Genomic DNA, 22,334 nt, shown 5'->3' with positions numbered 1-22,334 from the left:
ACTCATTACACAACTCATCATTAGTTGCTCCAAAAATGATATCATCCACTTAAATTTGAACAAGGAGCTTATCATCATTTTTAGATTTAATGAAAAGTGTAGTGTCAATCTTGCCACGGCTAAACCCATTTTTTAGTAGAAAACCACTAAGCATCTCATACCAAGCTCCAGGAGTTTGTTTCAATCCATACAAGGCCTTAGACAACCGGTAAACATGACATGGATATTTATGATTTTTAAAACCAGGGGGTTGTTTTACATAAACTTCCTCATTAATGTAGCCATTTAGAAAAGCGCTTTTAACATCCGTTTGAAACAATTTAAAATTTTTAAAAGCGGCATAAGCAAGTAGCATACAAATGACTTCTAATCTAGCAACATGAGCATATGTTTCGTCAAAGTCAATCCCCTCCTCTTGATTATATCCTTGGGCAACTAGTCTAGCCTTATTTCTAGTTACTACCTCATTCTCATATTTCTTATTTCTATATACCCATTTAGTTCCAATAATTGTGTGATCATTAGGCTTAGGAACTAGAGTCCACATTTTGCTTCTTTCAAATTAATTAAGTTCTTCTTGCATGAACAACACTCAAGACTCATCCTCTATGGTTTCCTTAATATTTTTAGGTTTTTCTTAGGATAAGAAAGCAGAATGATTTACTAGATTTCTTAAGGAGGGTCTTATAGCTACTCCACGAGATGGTTCACCTATGATTTGATCTATAGGATGATTTCTAACGAATTTCCAATCTCTAGGCAACTCATGATTTTCATTTTCATTATCTTCAGATGATTTTTCATTTACTTCTTGGTTCTCACCTGCATTGCTTTCAATAGACATTTTTTCTAAACATTTTCTAATATCAATATCATCTTCATCATCTTTATTAGAAAATTGATTAGATTCATTAAACACAACATGAATAGATTCAATGACTTTATTGAAAACTCTATATGCTTTACTATTAAGTGCATAACCTAGGAAAATGTCTTCATCAACTTTGGAGTCAAATTTTCGTAAGTGTTCATTGTCCTTAAGCACAAAGCATTTACAACCAAACACATGAAAATAGGAAATATTAGGTTTATGGTTGTTCCACAATTCTTAAGGGGTTTTATTTATTGATGGTCTAATCAACACCCTATTCATAACATAGCATGCAGTGTTTATGGCCTCGGCCCAAAAATATTTAGGTAATTTATGTTCATTCAGCATAGTTTTACCCATTTTTTGCAGTGACCTATTCTTTCTACCACACCATTTTGTTGAGGTGTCCTACGTGCAGAAAAGTTGTGTGATATGTCCTCTAAGTCACAATATTTTTCTATGTTCTCATTTTTGAATTCCGTGCTTCTATCACTTCTTATATGAGTCATCTTATATCTTTTTTCATTTGGAATTCTCCTACAAAGCTTGGTAAATTGTTCACATGATTCATTTTTGTGTGCAAAAAATAGTACCCATGTGAATCTAGAAAAGATATCCACAATTACAAAAGCATAAGATTTCCCACCAAGACTTTGCACAGAATTAGGTCCAAACAAATCTAAGTGAAGCATCTCAAGTGGTCTTGTAGTAGATATGAATTTCTTTTTCATAAAACTAGATTTTGTTTGCTTACTCATTTGACATGCATCACAAATTTTATCTTTTACAAATGACATCTTAGGCAAGCCTTTTATTAGTTCATTTCTAAGAAGTTTTGACAATAAATCCATGCTTGCGTGTCCTAAGTGTCTAAGCCATAACCAACTAGCTTCATTTACAGCAGAAAAACATGTTACGTTGTGAAACTAAATTATCAAGAGATGTAGTATAAACATTTTCATGGTGATTAGCAGTAAAAAGCATTTTATGATCTGATTTGTTTTCTACTATGCATTTATCATTTTCAAAAGATACTTTATATCCTATGTCACACAACTGACTTATGCTTAGTAGATTATGTTTTAGCCCATCAACCAGTAAAACATTATCAATAGTAAGAGAGGAATCCTTACCAACCTTACCTACCTCGATGATGCAGCCTTTTGCATTGTCGCCAAATGTTACATAGTCTTCATCCTAGGGAACAATTGAAGTGAATTTTCCCTTATCGCCGGTCATGTTCCATGAGCACCTGCTATCCAAGTACTACTGGTCCTTGGAGGAGGACGATCTTAGGCATACCTGCAAAATAAGCTAAGTAACTGATGCTGGTTCCCAAATTTTGTTGGGTCCACGGGGATTAGTAACAGGATCTCCCTTAACTACCCATACTTTCCTAATTCTAGCACGCTTATTCCTAAATGGACAATCAAATAGAATGTGACCAATTTGTTTACATTTAAAACATCTTATTCTACACTTAGGATCTTTAGGAGGAATATGAAACTTTGACTCATGTGTAAAATGTCCTAAGTAAAGATAAGGTCATCTAACATTTTTAATACCATTAAAACCAAGACCCTCTTTACTTTAGGAGTTTCTTTGGGCACTAAGTAGTTTTTCAAAATTGCGTTTGCACTCGGTGAATTTAAAAATGATTTTGGAGCTATCCTCCAATTTTCTATCAAACTCAACAATTGTAGCATCTTTTTCTTTTAAAATGGAAGCATGAGAGGTTTTTGTCATATTAAACAATTTTGACCAATTTTCACATTTCTTTTTCAAATCATTATTCTCTTTGGTTATTTTTCCTAACAGTTTAGATACACAAATATATTCAAGTTACAACTCTCTAAATGTAGGCATGTAATCAGAATCACAATCGTCAGATGAACAATATGAAGATAATGAACTAAAAGACGATACCTCATCATTGTGTGCCATCAGGCGCATATTAGCGGCCTTTGAATCGCTGTGGTCTGAATCTGAGTCGCTGCTGCTAAGTTTGTTCCATGATGTCCTAGCCTTTAAGGTTTTCTTTTTTTTTCTTAGCCTCCTTTTCAGCAGTGGGCAGTCAGGTTTGATGTGCCCAACCTTGTTGCAGTTATAGCAAGTAGGAGCACTAGATTTTTATTTTCTTTTGTTGGACTCTCCCTTCTTAACAGTAGATTCTCTATATTTTTTATACGACTTCTATTCTTTTTGAAGAATCTGCTGAATTTTCTGGTTAGCATGACCATTTCATCATTAGTGTCAGATTCACTGCACTCACTAGATGTGTTAGAGGAAGCTTTCAATGCAAACACTTTCTTAGCCCTATTATGCTCATTGAGTCTCTCGTTTATGGTCAATTCATATGTGATCAGGGAACCTATCAATTCATCGAAGGTCATGACCTTAAGGTCTCTACCCTTAGCAATGGTCGTAGCCGTGGCTTCCTATATAAGAGGTAAGCCTCTAAGGATCTTCCTAATCATCTCATATGTGGGATAGGTATTTCCTAATGCATGTAGTGAGTTTATAATGTGTGTGAATGTAGTGTACATGCTCTGAATGGACTCACCTACATTCATCCTATATGCCTCATACTCACTGGTTAACATATCTATCCTATTGTCCTTTACATCTCTAGTACACTCATATATGACCTCTAACTTATCCCATATTTATTTTGTAGTAAAAAATCCGACAATTCTATTAAATTCATTTACATCAAGACTACAGTTTAAAATAATCATGGTAGTGGCATTAAGACTAGCAACTTTCATATCATCATCATCATATTCATCCTCAGTCTTAGGAACCCTAGCTGCACCCTCGATTTTCATAGGGACATAGTTTCCCTTAGAGACAATCCTCTACACCTTCCAATCAGTATTCTGAAAGTAGATGCACATCCTCTATTTCCAGAAGGTGTAATTAACACCACTGAAAACAGAAGGTTATGTGGAAGATGGTCCCTTAGGGAAAGGAGTCATGGAGCTATGAGCCATATTTGATCTTTTGCAAAATAACAACTAGTCTATGCTACGTGGCTCTGATACCAATTGTTAGTTTTACTATGATCCTAAGAAGGGGGGGCGGGTGAATTGGTATTTTTAAAATTTAATCCCTACGTAAGTATTCTAACACCAGTAAATTAACAACCCTATGGTTAATCTAGTGCAAGTAATGTAAATGTATATCAAAAACTAAATAAAGCAATTTAATCAAACACGCATGCATGAAAAAGCAGTAAAGTAAGGGTGACACACAAAAATGTTATTGAGATTCAGCTAATTGCCTACGTCCCCGCCTTGGCTAACAAGAAGGATTAGCACTATAACTTGCTCACTTAAATGGGTGGAGTGACACCTAAACAAACCAGGTCAATTAGCACAGGGATGACCTCAACCTTTACAACCAATCCTTACCAGGCTGGATTACTGCCCCCTCAGGCCACGCCTGGAAACACTCAGATTTTACAGTCAAATAATAATGGGACAGTGATTGTGCCTTTATGTAAGGCACATATGTACCCAAATGCGTTCAGTCATATACATCACAAGATGATTTAATTTTTAAGCTCAGTGTGGTCTAATATTTCAACTCTCAAATATATTTACAATCTGTGTAATGAGTGCGTGAGAGTGTCAACAAGTAATTTTCATATCTCAAGATATTAAATCAATCGGGTTCATAAAGATATCAAGCAAGTCTCAAGTATATTAATCAATAGGATATCTCAATCACGAATATAGTGTATATGCTTGGCTTGCAAAATATATTTAATCTTTGTATTTAGCAAATGATATGTAAGTGAATAAATATTGCAACAAAAACCAATATCACAAATACAAATATCTTTTAAAAAATATGTCGATATAAATCACACAAGATATTTGAGTACGTTTTTGAAAACATTTTTGCAACCCAAAAACCAATACAAGCTTCATAAGATATTGCAACACAAATGCAATACTCAGAAGCTAAATACAAGCCATCTTAGGATAGACTTATTAGCAAAGCCCCCTAAGAACTTTTAGGTTCAGCTCTCTTTAAAATCAAATCAATCAACACGAATGGGAAAGCAAACCTATGAACACAAACACTCAATCAACTTATAGAGGATTTAAGAACTTGAAGAGAGTAAGTATGAGTGATTGGAGCAAGAAAATGAGCAGTAGAAAATATTTTGCTTCAAAGAGAATTTTTAATTGGGTTCACTAATCTTGTTACTAATTTTCCCAAATGAAGGGGTATATATAGACACCCCATGAATTATGACTGTTTAGGACAAAGATGGTATTATTAGAAAAGTTAAATGACGTTTTAGCAATTTTGACCTTGTTAAAAAATAGTTAACCACGGTAAAAATTTGGAGCAACCCGAGAGCACTGGTAGACCAAAAGTCTTTCGGTCAACCAAAAGTTTTTTCGGTTGACCGAAGTTCTTATGGCTCGGCCGACTGGGCCAATTTTGAACTTTAGGGTCGGTTGATTGGAAAGGTAAGTCTAAGGCGATTAGTCCAAAATAGCGCGGTTCAGTTGACTAGGGTAAAATTGAACTAACTAGTCAGTCGACCAGACTATTGGATTCCCACACGTGGGAACTCAATCGACCAGGTTGGTGTAGTACAAAAATATCTCGGTCGACCAAGAAGTCAAATTATTGACTTCAAGGGGTTTCGGTGACCAGGGTCAAATGATCTATCATGGCTCGATCGACTGGACTGTGGTCGACCGGTTGACCTAGACTGGGCTTGGTTGACCGGGGCAGAATGAACTATATGTTTCGGTCGACTGAAAGTGCATAACTTATGCATTTTGGTCCTGTTTTAATACACATTTACCCTATTCAAGTACCTAACACAAACAAGTGCAAGGGTGAGTGCCCTAGGGTCTTTTCTAGGTCAGTTTTAGTTATTGATTAATCTGAGCTTACCTATTAGACCATGCATGTGGGGTATGTGAATATTACAAGTAAAAGTCCCTAATTTACTATTATAGACCAATTACAAAAATGAATTATATATATTACAACACAAGGTAATTAAGTCTTCAATCTTCACTTGCTCTATATGCATCAAGATCTGACAGCTAAAGTTCCTGCACATAATCTCAAACTCCCATTAGATATAATGAGTATTTGTCATAATCAAAACTGGCCGTGACCTATAAGGTCAACAAGATATAAACCTCTTTAAAAACATTACTAGCATAAGGCACAATAAATAATGCATGACACTCAAACGATATGCATTAAAACCAATGTCACGCTCATTCATTTCACATTCAAGCTTGGGAAACTATGGATTTTTAAAATCATTTTTATTGAGATAAAAATCCTTTGACAAACTCTTTCCAAAACCTCCAATCAAATAATTTTGCAAAAATCATTTTCAATATTCAAATGGTAAAATCTGTACAATAAAAGTAGTGGAAGATTTGCAAAGGTTTGACCCTCAAAATAGGGATACATCAAACATGAGCCCCTTCAATCTTTCTGCAAAAACAATTAAGCTTATTACAACCGGACTCTGATACCAATTGAGAGTCATAGTGTGATCCCAAGAGGGGGGTGAATTGGGATTTAAAAATATTTTACTAATTTAAATTTCACCGATTCACCACATTAAATCTCATTTAAAATTAAAGTGCGCATGAAAAATAAGAATGACAATAAATAAACTTTCATACACATGCAGAAATTAAAGTGCATAATTTAAATGAGAGAGAGAGAGAGAGAGAGAGAGAGAGAGAGAGAGAGAGAGAGAGAGAGAGAGAGAGAGAGAGAGAGAACATTTGTTATTGAGGTTTGGCCAATCTTGCCTACATCCCCATCTCAAGCCAAACTAGCTTAGAGGATTCCACTACTTTTGCTCATTTACTAGGTGCAGCGACACCGTTACAACCTCTTCTTACGGGTGAGGTAAACCCTAGCTCAAATTTTGGGGCTGAGCCACAACCTACAACTACACCTTACTAGACAGTGCTCCTAGTTCTCCTAACCAGGTTTGAACCAATCTGATGCACGTTACAGGCCAATGCAATCCTCTTCTGACCACACGTCGGGAATACAATAATAATAAAAATTTGAGTACAAAGAGAATGTTTCTCAGATAAGCAGAGATGTACACAATGAAAGCTCTAATATGCACTCTTAAATGATTTAAAAATGAAACTCAATAGAGTATGGTATTCCTCTCAAAATATTTTTCAAGTAATACAATGAGAGTATGGAAAATGATTTTCTTTATGAAGATGACCTTTTAAATTTTAATTTAAATAAGGCTTCCGAGCAAAATATATGAAAGTGAATATTAGCTTAATCCATTGTCAAGAAGCTTCTCAAGCACAATATATATATATATATATATATATATATATATATATATATATATATTAATGAATATACATGCTCAAAGCATTCTTGAACTAACCCATAGATTTTCTCCAATAAAAACATTTCCAAATAAATAAATAGGAGAAGTTATGGTTTTCATTTAAATTAATTGACCTTTATAAAAAAAAATTCAATAAGGTTTTATAACAATATATGTATAAGTTTAAATATATGCTTAAGCCTTCAAGATAATTTCAAAATAAATTTCTCCAAAATATTTTCAAATAAAAGGTATGGGAGAAATTTGATCTTTGAAGAACATGATAATAAAAAGGCTATCAAGCTATATATATAAACATGACTATAAGGTCAAGACTTTCTAAACAAAACCTCCAAAATATTTTTCTCCAAAAAGATTTTCAAGAAGAGTAGGAGAAATTTGATCTTTGAAAAACAATAAGAATAAAAAGTAGAGGCCTTTAAGCAATATATATAAACTTGAATATATGCTCAAACCTATTCAAAATTACCTCAAGAAAAAGAAACCTTTGAAGTAGAAATATACGAGTGGATATATGTTCCAAGCTTCCTTCAATAACCCACAATAGTTTCTCCTAAAAAGAATTTTCAAAGTGAAAGAGTAGGAGAAATATGAAATTTAATGCACAAAGGGGGTATGAAAAATGAGGGAGAAACAAAGAATACGTAGATATACTCTCCAGATGTTTCTCCTTAATTTTTCAAGTGTCTTTGCCTTCTATTTATAGGAAAAAACCAAAACAAGCTATTTTATGGCTGTTGTAGTATTAAAATATAATTTAATTTGAAAACTAGCCATTTTTTAGCTGTTGAGGAGCTTTCTGCGCGGACACCCTTCTGTTTTTTGCCCATAACGTTTTCTATAAAATAAAAAATTGAACATTCTTAATATCAATAAAAATCTAAGATAGAAACTCACAACTTTTATGTTGAACACTTGTTAAGATAAGAAGTTATGAATGGAGAAAAATGCCCATCAATGAGACGGAAGAAACATAAAGGGAATTTTTCTACTATGGACACCTTTCAGTGTTATGACCATAGTGTTTTCTATACAACTTCAAATTGAATGGTCTGGGTGGCAACAGAAAGCTAAGAGAAATTCCCACAACTTTTATGTTGAACATGTTTTAATATGAGAATGTATTGATCGAGAAAATCGCTTATCAATGAGCTGGAAGAAACATGAAGGGATATTTGAAAAGATTGCTTTGAAGTTTTTCATTTAAGAAAAAAAAATATTTTTGCACTTGAAATAATTTTTGCACATTTGTAAAATTATTTTCCATGAAATATAGAGTGCTTAAGGTCAGTCTAAGTTTAAGTATGAGCTTCAAATTAAATCATGAGATGCATGTACAATTAAACCTTATTAATTATTACAACCCAAAAATAAATAAATTCTTCAAGTTTACTCTCATGATTCCCATGGAAAACACCGATTGGTGCAAGCCTAAAGTGCATTCATGGCTTCTATTTTACATCTTGCACTTGTGCTTCCAGAATTATAAACCTGTATATTCACTAAGTACACAAGTGAGATGCTGTTGTTTGTCATAATCAAAACATGGATCGGACTTAAAAAGTCAACAATGCTGGTGGATTTTTATTGTGAAATACAAAAAAGATGATACAATTGAACGCTTTAAAGAAAGATTGGCTGCAAAAGGATACAGCCAAACCTATATGACCGATTATAAAGATACTTTTGCACTCATAGCTAAAATCAACGCAGTTCAAGTATTATTCTCTCTAGTTGCAAACTTGGATTGACTATTACAACAATTTGATGTGAAGAAAACCTTTCTACATGGCGAGTTGTTCGAAGAAGTCTACATATATCTCCCACCAGGAAGCATGATACCAGAAATACATAGTCAGGAGGTGTACAGGTTAAAGAAATCATTGTATAGGTTTCAACAATCTCCAAAAGCATGGTTTGGCAGGTTCACAAAGGCTATGATAACCTTTGGTTACCATCAGAACAATTCAGACCACACTTTATTCCTAAAGAAACGACAAGATAAAATCACTACATTTATCATATATATAGATGACATAATAGTCACAGGAAATGATCGTGAAGAAAGGAAACCATTGTAGAGGTACTTCTCTAGAGAATTCAAAATGAAAGATCTCGGTCCCTTGAAATTCTTCCTTAGAATTGAAGTGTCCCGATCTAATAAGGGGATCTTTCTCTCTCAAAAGAAATATACCATAGATTTTTTACAAGAAACTGGTATGTCAGCATGTCAACCATTTGATACAAAAGTGGAAGAAGGTTTGAAATTATGTGTTAAGTCTAATCAGGTACCAGTTGATAAAGGGAGATACCAGAGACTTGTAGGAAGATTGATATACTGAGCACACAAGGCCTGACCTTGCCTATGCATTGAGTATTGTTAGCCAATTTATGCATCATCCTATAGAACACCATATGAATGTTGTTATGCATATTTTGAGATATGTTGGCTTTTTGAATCCGATCTCCATTTTGATGTTGACAAACACAAGCAATTCTTATGTGTGCTTTTAAGTGCATGAACAGGTATAATTCAGGTCACACATAAGATCAAGAGGACATGGAGGCCTGGAGGAACGTAATGCTCACATTTGGCGTATTCCATGAAGTCAAAAGAGCAAAAGAAGAAAGAAGAAGATGAAGACATTTGTATTTTATATGTAACTGCATTTAATTTTTATCTCTTTGGTCTGTAATAATGCTTGCATCTGCATGATGTGTTTGAATGCTCAGAATGACCATAGACAGACCCTAAGGACTAGCACATCTCACCAAAAACCTTTTTCTAAAAAGACTAAAATCATACAAAGTTTTTGGAATAGCTTTAGGGTCAAAATCGGGGCTAAAACAAAGTTTACAAACGGTCTACTGACGCCAGATTTTTTTTGTGTCTTCAAAAGGACCTAAAAATGACCCTAAGACACTCACACATGCATTTATATGAATGGTCATTTGAATAAGGTAAATGTATAAGGGAGTTGGAACCGAAATGCACTTTAAATGCATGTTCGATCGACCGTACCATCTAGCACAATTCCTCCCAGTCGACTGAATCGGGTTCGGGTCAACAGTTTAACCATGACCCAGTCGATCAAACTTGCCAGTTCGATTGAACTCCCTTGGAGTCAACATATTGACTACCTGGTCGACCAAGCCCAATATGTACTCCAACGCTTTGGTCAATCGAGGGTCCTCAGGCGATGCACCAACTACCTGGTCGGCTAAATTTCTCAGTTCAAAATGTCCTAGTCGACCGAACTGCACTATTTTGAAAAATCCTCTTTCCTGATTGACTGACCCTGAAGTTCAAAATTGGCTTGATCGACCGAGAGTGTTATGGTCGACCGGTGCTCTCAAGTTGGTCCGAATTTTTATCGCAGTTAACTTTTTAAAACGAGGTTAATTTTAATTAAATGTTATTAAACTTTTTATAAAATGACCTCCGTATCCCCAACGGTCATATTTCTCACAAACTCTATAAATACCCCCTCATTACTCTAGATTAGCAACTTTGATTAACTCTAAGTTTCTCTCTAATCATTTGTTAATCAAAGTTCCCCCAATCCATTTTTATTGCAAAAAATTCTTCTTTGGGGTAAAAGTTTTCAAACTAAACTCTCCAACTCTCTTTAAATCTACTTATTTCAAAATCATTTTGGAAGAGAGCATATTCATTTTGGGCATTATTTTTATATATACATGCTTACACTCTCATATATTATTCATCTTTGAAAATCACTTTCTTGAGAGTATAACTTTGGTTTTCTCCCAGATTATTTCTTTGATAAATATTCTTTTGGGATAAAATAATTTATTGCACAAATACTTCCTTGCACATAAACTCCAGATTCTCCAAACACTCTTGTTTGCAAAAATCTTTTTTGGAGAACATATTTCTTATTTATATATATTTATATATATTATTTATGCAAAACTAATTGAAAGAGCAAAACCCTAGGTTCTCCTATATTATTATTGAAATATTTTTTTTGGAGAAAACTTTTTATTAGGGTTTAAATATATAATTAAGCACCCTTACTCTTCCGAGCATTATTTCATATCATTGGAGTGCATACTTTTACTGAGCTTATTATGTACATCTCAGCTTGTATTTTCAGAAGCAATTTCATGTACAAAAATGTTTTATTGTAACGGTTGGGTTTAGCTTGTTAATTGAACTGAGGAGTCTCAGCCCCGTAAGTGAGACCGGTTCAGTTTAGTCCGGAATTGAACTGGGGAGTTTTAACCACGCAAGTGAGCTAGTTTGGCTCAGCCTAGTAATTGAACTGGGGTTTTAATTGCCCCGTAAGGAGAGGATGTAAAAGGCTTTTGTTCTGCCTGGTTAAGTGAGCAAGTATAGTGGAATCCTTGGGGGTAAGCCCAAGGCGGGGATGTAGGCTGGTTTGGCCAAACCTCGATAACAAATCTGGTGTCGCTCTCTCTATCTTATTTAAATTCTTGCACTTTAATTTCAGCATGTGTATGAATGATTGTTTAATGTCTTAATTATTCTCATGCACACATTTGATTTAAATAAGATACAGCACACGTGTATGTTTATTTTTAGTGTTAAAATTATTTTACACATACATATATATGTTGAATAGGATATGATACGTGGTGAATCGGTGAAATGTTTAAATTAGTGAAAAATGTTTTAAATCCCAATTCATCCCCCTCTTGGGATCACACCAATTCCGACAAGATATCTAAAGTCAGCTCCTGGAAAGGGAATTTTTTCCCCTAAAAAAAAGATTGTTAAAGCATGGAAGCATATACTGATGCTAACTAGGCTGGAGCAATAAATTATAGACAATCTACTTCTGGATATTTCACCTTTGTAGGTGTTAATCTCGTTACATGGAGAAGAAAAAAACAAAAATGTTGTTGCAAAATCAAGTGTAGAAACTGCATTTAGAGGCATGGCACTTGGAGTTTGTGAAGTATTATGGCTAAATCTTCTCTTGAGGGATTTAGGATATCCTCCTCGGCAACCAATTTGAATATATTGACACAATAATGCAGCATGTGATATTGCTCATAATCTGGTTCAATATGATCGTACAAAGCATGTAGAGGTAGACAAATTTTTCATTAAAGAAAAATTGGATAAGAGAATTGTGGAGTTGCCTAACATTCTATCAGAGGATTAGTTGGCTGATATCCTCACCAAAGTAGTTTCAAATCGAGTGTTCTTAAAGTTTCTAAGCAATTTGGGCATGTGTGACATCTATGCACCAACTTGAGGGGGAGTGTTGAAATATTAGTTGTAATTAGTTGTCCAGTCATCAAATGAATAGCTTGACTTTAGGAGATTTATTGTAAGACTCATCTATATATATGTACAGATGAATTCATTAAGATATATAAGAAAAAATATTATTCCTACACTCTGAATTTTAAGTAGTCATTTTGGAAAGAGCATATATATTAGCGTTTGATTTTTATTTATTTGTCTTTGGAAAGGGCATGTATCTTGCAGTTAGATTTTTATTTATTTGAATCTTTGGAAAGTGCATGTACCTTGAAATTAGACTTGTATTCAATTAAGTCTTTGGAACGGGCACATATATTAGAGTTAGGTATCTATTTATTTAGGTTTTGGTTTTTTGTGTTTCTTAAATTGAATATATTAATTAGACCTTATTTTTAAGTATTGTGTGTCTATAAATACCCTAAAGCATTGGCTTTAAAATATAAGTCTCTACAAACAATTCCCTTTATATCACTCTTATCATACTATTCTATCATTCAAGTATAAAGAGTTTGACAACTTAGGAAATGTGTTCTTTGTGCAACTTTGGACTCTTTCATTTGCATAAAATTGGAAAGAGTCATACGATTTAAAATTAAATCTATTTAAAAGGATTTATGCCTTTAGATTGAATGTTTGCATCGCGCCTAACTAATTAAATTTGTGCACCACCTTTAATAAATGAGATTCTACCTATTAAAGTTCTTTATAAATGATATATGTACTATGACTACTTGCACCTAGAATAAAATTAGGTCCAAGTTTGATCAATTGACAAGATAAAAGTTAAAGCCATGACATAACAATAGAGACCCTTTTGTGATACAACAACAATAACAAGAAGTCTTAGGTCCCACTATGTGGGGTAGATTACATGAATCTTTTTTTGGAAATTCACTTAAAAGAGTGTTTTCCTCTATTAAATTAAGGGTTGTTAAATCCTTCCTCACTTCCTCTATTAGAGACCCTTTTGTGATTATCCTCCATAAACTAGTGCTTTTTAAATAAAAAAAAAATAAATATATAACTATTTAGTTTAAAGTACTTGTTCTATTTATAATGCAATGAGGGAAACTTCTTATTCAAAAACTTTTGCCATGCCAATTAGTTTAAACTATTTAAGACAAATAATTTGGTACTCTGATTGTATGCTTGCTCAAACTTATAAGCCAAATGATTTGTTTTCAACAGCTGATGTGAAATTTGCGAGCATACTTCTCTCCACGCACATATAAACAATTTAGAAAGCACATAACGTATAAAAGCTTTGCATTATTTTTTCCCCATAAAACCTGATGCGTTTAGTATGAAAAAAGATCTTTATGGTTGATATTGCAAAGTTGTCTTGAGATATATTGAAATTTACTTCTGCATGCTTCTTCAACTATATGAATTTCAAAATATTTTGTTTGATAAGATTTTGATGATTTCCAAAACATAGTCAAATCTCAAGAATATAAATTTTATACAATCAAAAACATTATACCAAGAAATTGATAAATAAGATGACTAATCATGAGACAAGTCATAAAAACATCACATGCATAGCAGAATAATGAAATTTTGAACTACTACCTTTTTGAATATTTTATCTACGAGCCCCACTAATTTAAATTAAGACACATGTTTTAATTTGTCAAATTTATTCAAACTATTAATCTTTCAATCAAGCAAATACTAAAATTCATAGGATATAATTTCAATTACTATATGCTTTGTTGCATTATTGCATCATCATGCATGGTTGGTGTTTATTAGTTATACCCTTTATAGAAGTGTTATACCTTGTTTTTCTATAATTTCTTTTGGTATTATATAATTAATCAAGTTGATACATTATTTTGATATTTTTTTCTAAAAAAAAAAAAAAGCAAAAAAATAGGATACTTGATGGAGCAAATCTTAAAAGATAAAGTGCAATGGCACATAGTTTGGTATAGTATTTGATTTGTTTTCTATTTCTTTGGATGGAGATTTTTTACGAATAAACAATTTTACAATTTATTTAGATACGTGTAACCATAGGGCTGGTGCATATATAAAAAGGAATAAAAATTAATTGATTACCTACAAGTTTACTACTAATCAGTTGCTTTTCTTATGCATATATTTTTTTTAAATTATGTGACATTTTTTCTTCCTTTCTAGGTGATGTTTTTTATATTTAGAAAACAAATGATAGCATTTTAATTTAATTTTAAATGAGAAAAGGCTAAAAATAGTATTAAGATGTGAAGCAACTAAATTGTCTTATCCTGTTGATTTTTTTACCTTCAATGTAGGAGAGTTGCCAAATATATATTTGCTCATGTGCATTTGCAATTAAACATTTTCTTTGATTTTGACCTAGCATTGAGTTAAATTAACAAAGGGTTACAATATTTATTGGTTTACTTACGAATTGTTGAATACTGGAATGATATGATAAAAATAAGATTTCAATTATAACATTGGAAGCTTGGGAAGGTCATGTGTTGAATTATATTACCTTTGAATTTGAAACTCAGGCTTGTTAGCCACAATTGTTGAACTATCTCAAATTTCTCAGTTTAAATTTTATATATTTCATTCATGATCTCATGCCTCTCAATATGATGAGTTAGTTAGCAATACGATAAAAAAAAAAAATTAGTAATTCATTTAGAGATTAATTGTGAATTGAGTTCAGCAATTACGTCTTTTTTTTCCTTATAATTAGAGGACTTGATTTGAACCAATCTTCCACAAGTGTTTTAACTCATGAGGTTATTGTAGTTTAAGAAAGTCTGCCGCCTCTTGCATAAACATTCAATAGCTCAGCCCGAAAAGGATGAGCAACGACAAATTTAATAGTGAGTTTTCTATCTTCTCTGAGTTACTAGAATGCTAGGTTATTGTTTCATGGCTTTGGTCCCATCTCACACCACTACATGCGACTTTTAGCATCAATAAGAAAGATAATACTTCATACATATGCGGTCGATCCTCAGGCTCTTGACAGGTGCATGACAATGCTAGTTTAAAGAGTTCTTCAATTATTTCGACATGCTTCTCATCGAAAATGTTTGAAGCGAGATCCACATCTACAATTTCAAGAAGTCGATTCATTCCGCACCGAAGGGTTTCCTCCACCAGTTGACGCAGAGTAATTGGCAAACCATCATCTTGGGTTAGCCCCGTTGGCCTCTGTTTAGTTAAGAATTCCATCACTATCATACCAAAGCTGAATACATCCACTTTTGTTGTAACTTTCCTCATGTACGCAAATTCTATGAAAAAACACAACAAAGTCACTTAACAATACTTAAGAAAGAACAAAGTAAAAACGAAAAATGATGTACAAATAAGAAGTAGCTAGGGCAGTCAAAATAAAATCTGCACAAAGCTAATTTAAACTTATATAAGTATATATATATATATAGGTAAAACACAAGTCTAACAATAAACATATAAGCTAGTATTTGCAAAACAAGACAACATAACATGTTCACTGTCATCACTAGCTATCATGCATGGAATGCATGTGCAATGTATTTTTCTATTATCCTTTTTATAAAACTAATCAATTCTTCACTTTTTTATTATTTTGATAATTCAATTAAATTATTCTTATGTCTTTATTGTTTAGTCTCTAATCCACTATGAATTATTGTAAGTCGCTCGACAAATATCACCAAGTAATATTGAATCTTTTTATTGAAAAAAATTAATTAGAATTTGTAATCGGGTTTTTAAGGAGTTATATAGGTAGCTTTGAGATAATTTTGACTTTTGATTTAGTCATGGGATATTTCTATATTTATCCATCCTTTAAATTTTTAATTTTTATTCAATTTAATAATTTAATTTATTTTTTTTATTTTTTTTATTTTTTATGTTTCTAACATTTATTGTCTATTGTATCGAATATTTAACGTCCCCATCAGGGTGTCTCCAAGCAAGATCCCACATTATAGTACCCCTAAGATGACTCTGATACTAAATGTAATATTCTTGAATTTAACTCCAGTAAGATATTGTCCGGTTTGGCCCACTAACCTCACAGATTTGTCTTATAAAAGGCGTCTCACACAGTTGAAGTCAAAATCCTCAATCCCTATAATGTCAAATTTCCTTAGTACACATTCAATGTGGGACTATAACATCTATCCACTGTGTATTACTGTAAGTTGTTGGACAAATATGATCAGCTACTGATGATTTTTTATTGAAATTTAAGAATTATATTTTGGTATTTAAGGATATTAAAAAAATAAAATATTTGTTATGAGTGTAAAGAAAGCTTTTGACAAATATTATCAAGTAATGATAAAATATTTGTTAGAACGTAAAGAAAGATTTGTAGTTATAGGTAGTTAAAAAATATTTGTTAGTCATAATTACGTGTAGTCTTAGATTATGAAATAAAAAAAATACATTTTTTCTAGGTTCAATTAACTTAACCATTAAACCATTACTTAGGGAACAATCACCTTTATTCTAATACTAGCAACCGTACACACCTTATGCGTGTTGATATATTTGGTTTTACTTCTATAAATTTTTTATGTTTTTAACATTGGATATTACAATTTGAATTATTGTAAGTTGTTTGAAAAAAAAAATAATATTTAGTAAATTTGTTCTTAAAAAATATATATATATATATATATATATATATATATATATATATATATATATATATATATGACACATTAAAGTAAATATAGTGTGAGGGCATTTTAAAAGTTAACATAAAATTTGGGGGGGAGGGGGAGGGGGAGGGTGGGGGGGAACTTTCATGTGCACTTCTTTATTGTCCTAAAGTATCTCTATGAGGACGAGTTATTCACATTTCATTTGATGGTCAGAGGCGAATTGAAAGCTAAGCAGTGGGAATTCTAAAGATTCCCTAGGGGAAGTAAAACTAATGATAATACAAGAAAATATTATATATCCACTAACGAATCTATAACTTCATAAATATAAGACAAATATCTATAACTAGTTAACACATAATTAATTCATAGTTGTGTAGTATATCATTTTCTTTGGTGTTTACCTAACAACTTGAAAACATAGAAAAGTATTTCATGCAAAAACATTTTCAACAGAGAAAAATGAAGTATTGGAATGACAACTAGCTATGGCCAGTGAAATGTTACCTGGCGCAAGGTAGCCTATAGTGCCTTCAAATGCAAAACCTGAGGAAACAGTGCTTCCATTTAGCAGGTGAACACCGAGAATTTGAGCTGTTCCAAAATCACTAACATGGACCTCCCAGTCTTCATCAAAAAGAATATTAGAAGGCTTTAGGTCACAGTGAACTATTGGGACATGATAACCTGAATGCAAGTAATCCAAGGCACTTGCAATAGAAGCAAAAACATTGATTCTCTCTAACAGTGTCCACCTTGAATGACCCATGCAAGGCTCGTGGATAATACTCTCTAAGTTTCCCTTCTCCATGTATTCTAGAACTAGAGCCTTTAGCTTTCCACTCTCCCAAGCATAACCGAGTACCTTGACTAGATTTCTGTGCTTCAGCTGGCTTAGGGTATTGATCTCTCTGTTGAAGTACTTTGACGCGAATTGGTGCAAATTCAATTTTTTAACAGCAATAATCTGCTCATTTTCCAACTTGCCTTTATATACTGTGCTCAAATTGCTAGCTCCAAGGATGTTATCTTCACTAAATAAATCTGTAGCCATTTCTAAATCCCTTTGGTCAAATCTCTTAAGGGCTAATGCTGAAATATACTTTGGTTCTGGATTCTTAGCCCCTTCTTTTTCATGCATCTTAATGTAACCAATGAGGAGGGAAATAACAAACACAAAAACCAACCCAAATGCTATTAGAATTATTATAATTTTCTTGGGGAAACTATGTGGAGCATTCTGATTTCTACAATAATTTAGAAATTTAGCTCCACAAAGAGCCAAGTTTCCATCTAAATAGGATGTAGTGATATTTCTAAATATGCCAGTATTTGGAATAGGTCCTTCAAGTTGATTGAAAGAAAGGTTCAAAATTTTCAAGAAGGAGAGACTGCCAAAGCTTTCAGGAATTATGCCATTGAACCTATTCTGAGAAAGGTCAACGGAAACAAGATGCATCAGATTCCCCAAACTTTTAGGAAGTCCACAATTGAACAAATTCCTTGAAAGGTTCAAGCTAGTAAGCAAAACCATTTCTGTAAAAAATGTGTCTTGGATTTCACCAGAAAGTTCATTGGAAGATAAATCAAGTGAGAATAGATTTTTACAGTCTCCAACTGCTTCAGGAATGCTTCCTGAAAGTTTATTGTTTGAGATGTCAATGGTTTGTACCATTTCCAACATACCAAGCTCATTTGGAATGGCTCCAGTTAAAAGGTTGTACGAGAAGTTCAAGTATAACTGCATGCTTCTCATACCTGCGATCACAGATCCAGGAATGGATCCTGTGAGAAGGTTGTGAGAAAGATCCAATGCCACCAGTCCACTAAGATATGCCATACTTTTTGGGATGGACCCATTAAGCATGTTTCTATTGAGGTATAAGTCTGAAAGCACCTTAAGATTAGCAATTGCATCTGGGATGGCACCCGTGAACCTATTATTTTGCAGCTCTAGATAAGTCAAACATGTTAGTTCAAAAATTTTCTCAGGAATTGCACCTTCTAGCATGTTATCATGCAACAAAAGACCTTGAAGGAGAGAAAGTTTTGATAATTCAGGAGGAACTAGACCTGAAAAGTTATTTGTAGCAAGATCTAAGCACATCAATTGACTTAGATTGCCAATCTCCCGTGGAATTTGCCCTACCAATGAATTTCTGTGGACCTTTAAAATATGTAGATTGTAGAGTTTGCCGAAACCTGGTCTCAACATTCCTTTGAAATAATTTGCAGATAAATCAAGTTTGTATAGACTTGAGCAGTTAAAAAGGTTGTCTGGAATCTCCCCTGACATGTTATTCTCTGCAAGAATAAGGTATGTCAAGTTCTGCAACTTCCCTAAATCCTGAGGAATTTCCCCAATCATTCTGTTAACACCCAAATCAATCTGGATAAGATGGGTACAGTTGGAAAGACAAGAGGGAACGGATCCCTCAATATAGTTGTAACCCAGAGATAGGTTCTTCAAATTTTGAAGTGAACAGATAGTTGATGGAATAATCCCGGTGATGAAATTGCAATACATGTTTAGAGTGACTAACTTCTTACAATGAACTAGCTCAGATGGAAATTTGCCGGTGAGCATATTATTAGACAACTGAAGAAACTCTAAATTTGATAGATTCCCAATTTCCCAAGGGATGTTCCCTGATAAATTGTTTCCACTTAGGTCCAAAGATAGGAGATTAGCCAAATTTGTAATGCCAACTGGGATTGCGCCACTGAGTTTATTGACGCTGGCATCAAGCATTCTCAAGGATGTGCAGTTGCCAATGCTTTCAGGAATGCTTCCATTTAAGGAATTACTGCTTAAATCCAAGGATTGCAGATTTCCAAGGTTTCCCAATTCAAGTGGGATGGGACCAAGAAGAGAATTCTCATAGAGGGTTAGCTGTAGAAGTTGAGAGCAATGCCCCAACTGAGTTGGGATGTGCTCCGTGAAAGAGTTTGAAGATAAATCAAGAACCTGGAGGCTGGCAATGTTTCCAATGAATGGGGAGATGCTACCTCGAAGGTACTTACCAACTAGGGATATAGAAATGACATGATTTGAGGAAGGATCACAGGCAATGCCAGACCAGTTACAGTGATGGTTTGTGTCAGTCCAATCTGAAAGTGCCCCAAACGGATCATTTGTGATGGAATTCTTGAAGGCCTTCAATGCCTCAATTTCAAACTCCGAAGTGGGCTCTGCAGGAAGCACCATAAATGAAGCAGAAACATAACAAACAAGGATTATAAACAACTTAATACATTGAGAAGCCATTGCAACTGAACAATATGAATGTTGAGCAGAAGTGTATATAACGTTAACTAATTCAACATTTGAACAGGAAAATATTAACCAAATTGGAAATAAATATTATGATATTTAGGGCCTCTACTAGTATGTTGACCAGTCGATCAAAAAGGATGAAACAAATAATTGGGCATATTATACCTGTAAAGAAAAGGAGTGGAATACCTCACAAGAGGGTTTTACCCGGTTCTGCCTGCTGCCTTTTCGGGAATCCCCAATTTCCTAGTCTGCAGTCCTCTGGAATTTCTTCTGACCGAAATAAAAAACCATCTATCACTCTAATTCCTCCCCCTGCTTCTCTCTCTCTCTCTCTCTCTCACTGAACGCGCAAGTCGGGGGTTCGTAGATGGTCGACTAATTCAAGGATTCCAATCCTTTTCACCAACTTTTTTCCTTTCACCAATTTTCTATTGTCTCGCCAGTTCGGAATCTCGATAGTCTCTTCGCGGCATGGCTCTCACGTCTCACGTCTCACGTCTATTGCTTCTCTCTCGCTTCGATCTGAAGATTTTCTATCCTTTCTAGTTTCTCCTGCGCAGGCGCTGGTAGCCAGGCAACTGAAGATTTTCTACCCTTTGGAAATGAGATCGACACCTCCACCAACAAAACCAAAAAAAAAAAATTGTCTCCTTCACGTATATCGATTCCAATTTAGTTGCTCCATAGATATCGCTGGCCACCAAGACAGACTAATAAATAGATTGATAAACAAGTTCACGGCCTTGACTCACTGCTCATATTCCATGATCTATTGAACCAAGTTCAATCGCCCAAGAGCCCGAGAGCTGATCATGAGAGTGATGAACCATCACGGGGTGTAAATGCAAAGTTGGTGTAAATGTAAGATTATGGGTGAGGGACTTTCAACAAACACCTATTTGGATCAGGCGGTCGTGATCAGGGATCGTGATCAGGTGGTCATGGTCGTGATCAGGATCAATTTTTGGCTGCGACCAAATTTAAAAACATGGTTAAATAGATAAAACCAGTCCATCTGTTTCTTAACTTACCTATTTTATTTGAAAATGTGGTTATCACTTTAATTTTATTTTTTAAAGGTTAAAGTTAAACAAAAAAGCTTTTAAAAGATTTGATTTTAGAAATACATTTGTGAATAGGGAAGGTAACCAACAAATTTCCTAGAATAAAGAATTAATCAATTATTTAGAAAAAAAAAAAACTTTTAAAATATTTGATTTTAGAAATATATTTGTGACTAGGGAAGGTAACTATATAATTTTCTAAGCAAAGAATTAATCAATTATTTGCCCTATTAGCACATGCTCTATGAACAATTATCAAAATTATATGTATCCATGTCTCCTAATAAAATATATTTTTTAAAAGCATATTTTTATGGAAAATTAAAAAAAAATTATTAAGCAATAGGGAGCGGTCGACTACTCACTAAGATCGGTCAACCACACATGTTGAGTTGAACCGGTCAACTAGGCCCCCATAAAGGATAGCGGACCGCTTGTAGCAAAATTGTAAAATTTTATTATTTTATTTAAAAATTTCGTGTTACCCCAAAATCATGAAGATATATTTTACGGGATTTATATGGAGGTATAACCTTCATGGAGACTCCACTACTTTAATTACCTCCCCATTTTCCCTTATTTATTTTTAACACAAACTAAAACAAGCACACATAAAAACAAAGGAAAATGATTTTTATTTTGGGAATCTGTATAGGCCTATTCCCTTTTAAAAATTATAAGCTACCTACATACCCCACGAAGGGATCAAGTCAATATAGTTCCAAAAAAATTATTTTTAATGAATTAAAAATATATTTTTTGAAATTTTTGAATAATAAATTGAATTTTTGAAAATCACAATTTTTAGGAAAAGATCCTTTGAATGTTGTTTTAAAAAGACATCTTGGAATGTTGTTTTTAAGA

The 22,334-nt window shown here is 33.5% G+C and overlaps 1 protein-coding gene across 3 annotated transcripts; it reads right to left on the bottom strand.

Annotated features, from left to right (window-relative positions):
- Positions 1–15,264: 15,264 nt before the first annotated feature.
- On the bottom strand, positions 15,265–21,271 carry LOC131145073 (LRR receptor-like serine/threonine-protein kinase FLS2). 3 transcript variants are annotated; one of them, XM_058094132.1, is made up of 3 exons: positions 20,569–21,271; positions 17,634–20,318; positions 15,265–15,758 (listed from the first exon to the last, which is right to left on the bottom strand). In XM_058094132.1, exons 2-3 carry the CDS (start codon positions 19,876–19,878, stop codon positions 15,376–15,378), a joined length of 2,628 nt encoding a protein of 875 aa, XP_057950115.1. In that variant the 5' UTR covers positions 19,879–20,318; positions 20,569–21,271; the 3' UTR covers positions 15,265–15,375. The 3 variants fall into 3 exon arrangements, with proteins under 3 accessions (XP_057950115.1, XP_057950114.1, XP_057950113.1); XM_058094131.1 differs by having other exon boundaries at positions 20,593–21,271; XM_058094130.1 differs by lacking the exon at positions 20,569–21,271 and having other exon boundaries at positions 17,634–20,394.
- Between the last annotated feature and the right edge of the window lie 1,063 nt (positions 21,272–22,334).

The sequence above is a fragment of the Malania oleifera genome, chromosome 12 (assembly GCF_029873635.1).
Source record: "Malania oleifera isolate guangnan ecotype guangnan chromosome 12, ASM2987363v1, whole genome shotgun sequence".
In the NCBI taxonomy this organism is placed as follows: domain Eukaryota; kingdom Viridiplantae; phylum Streptophyta; class Magnoliopsida; order Santalales; family Ximeniaceae; genus Malania; species Malania oleifera.
This window is presented reverse-complemented; position numbering and strand designations above follow the sequence as displayed.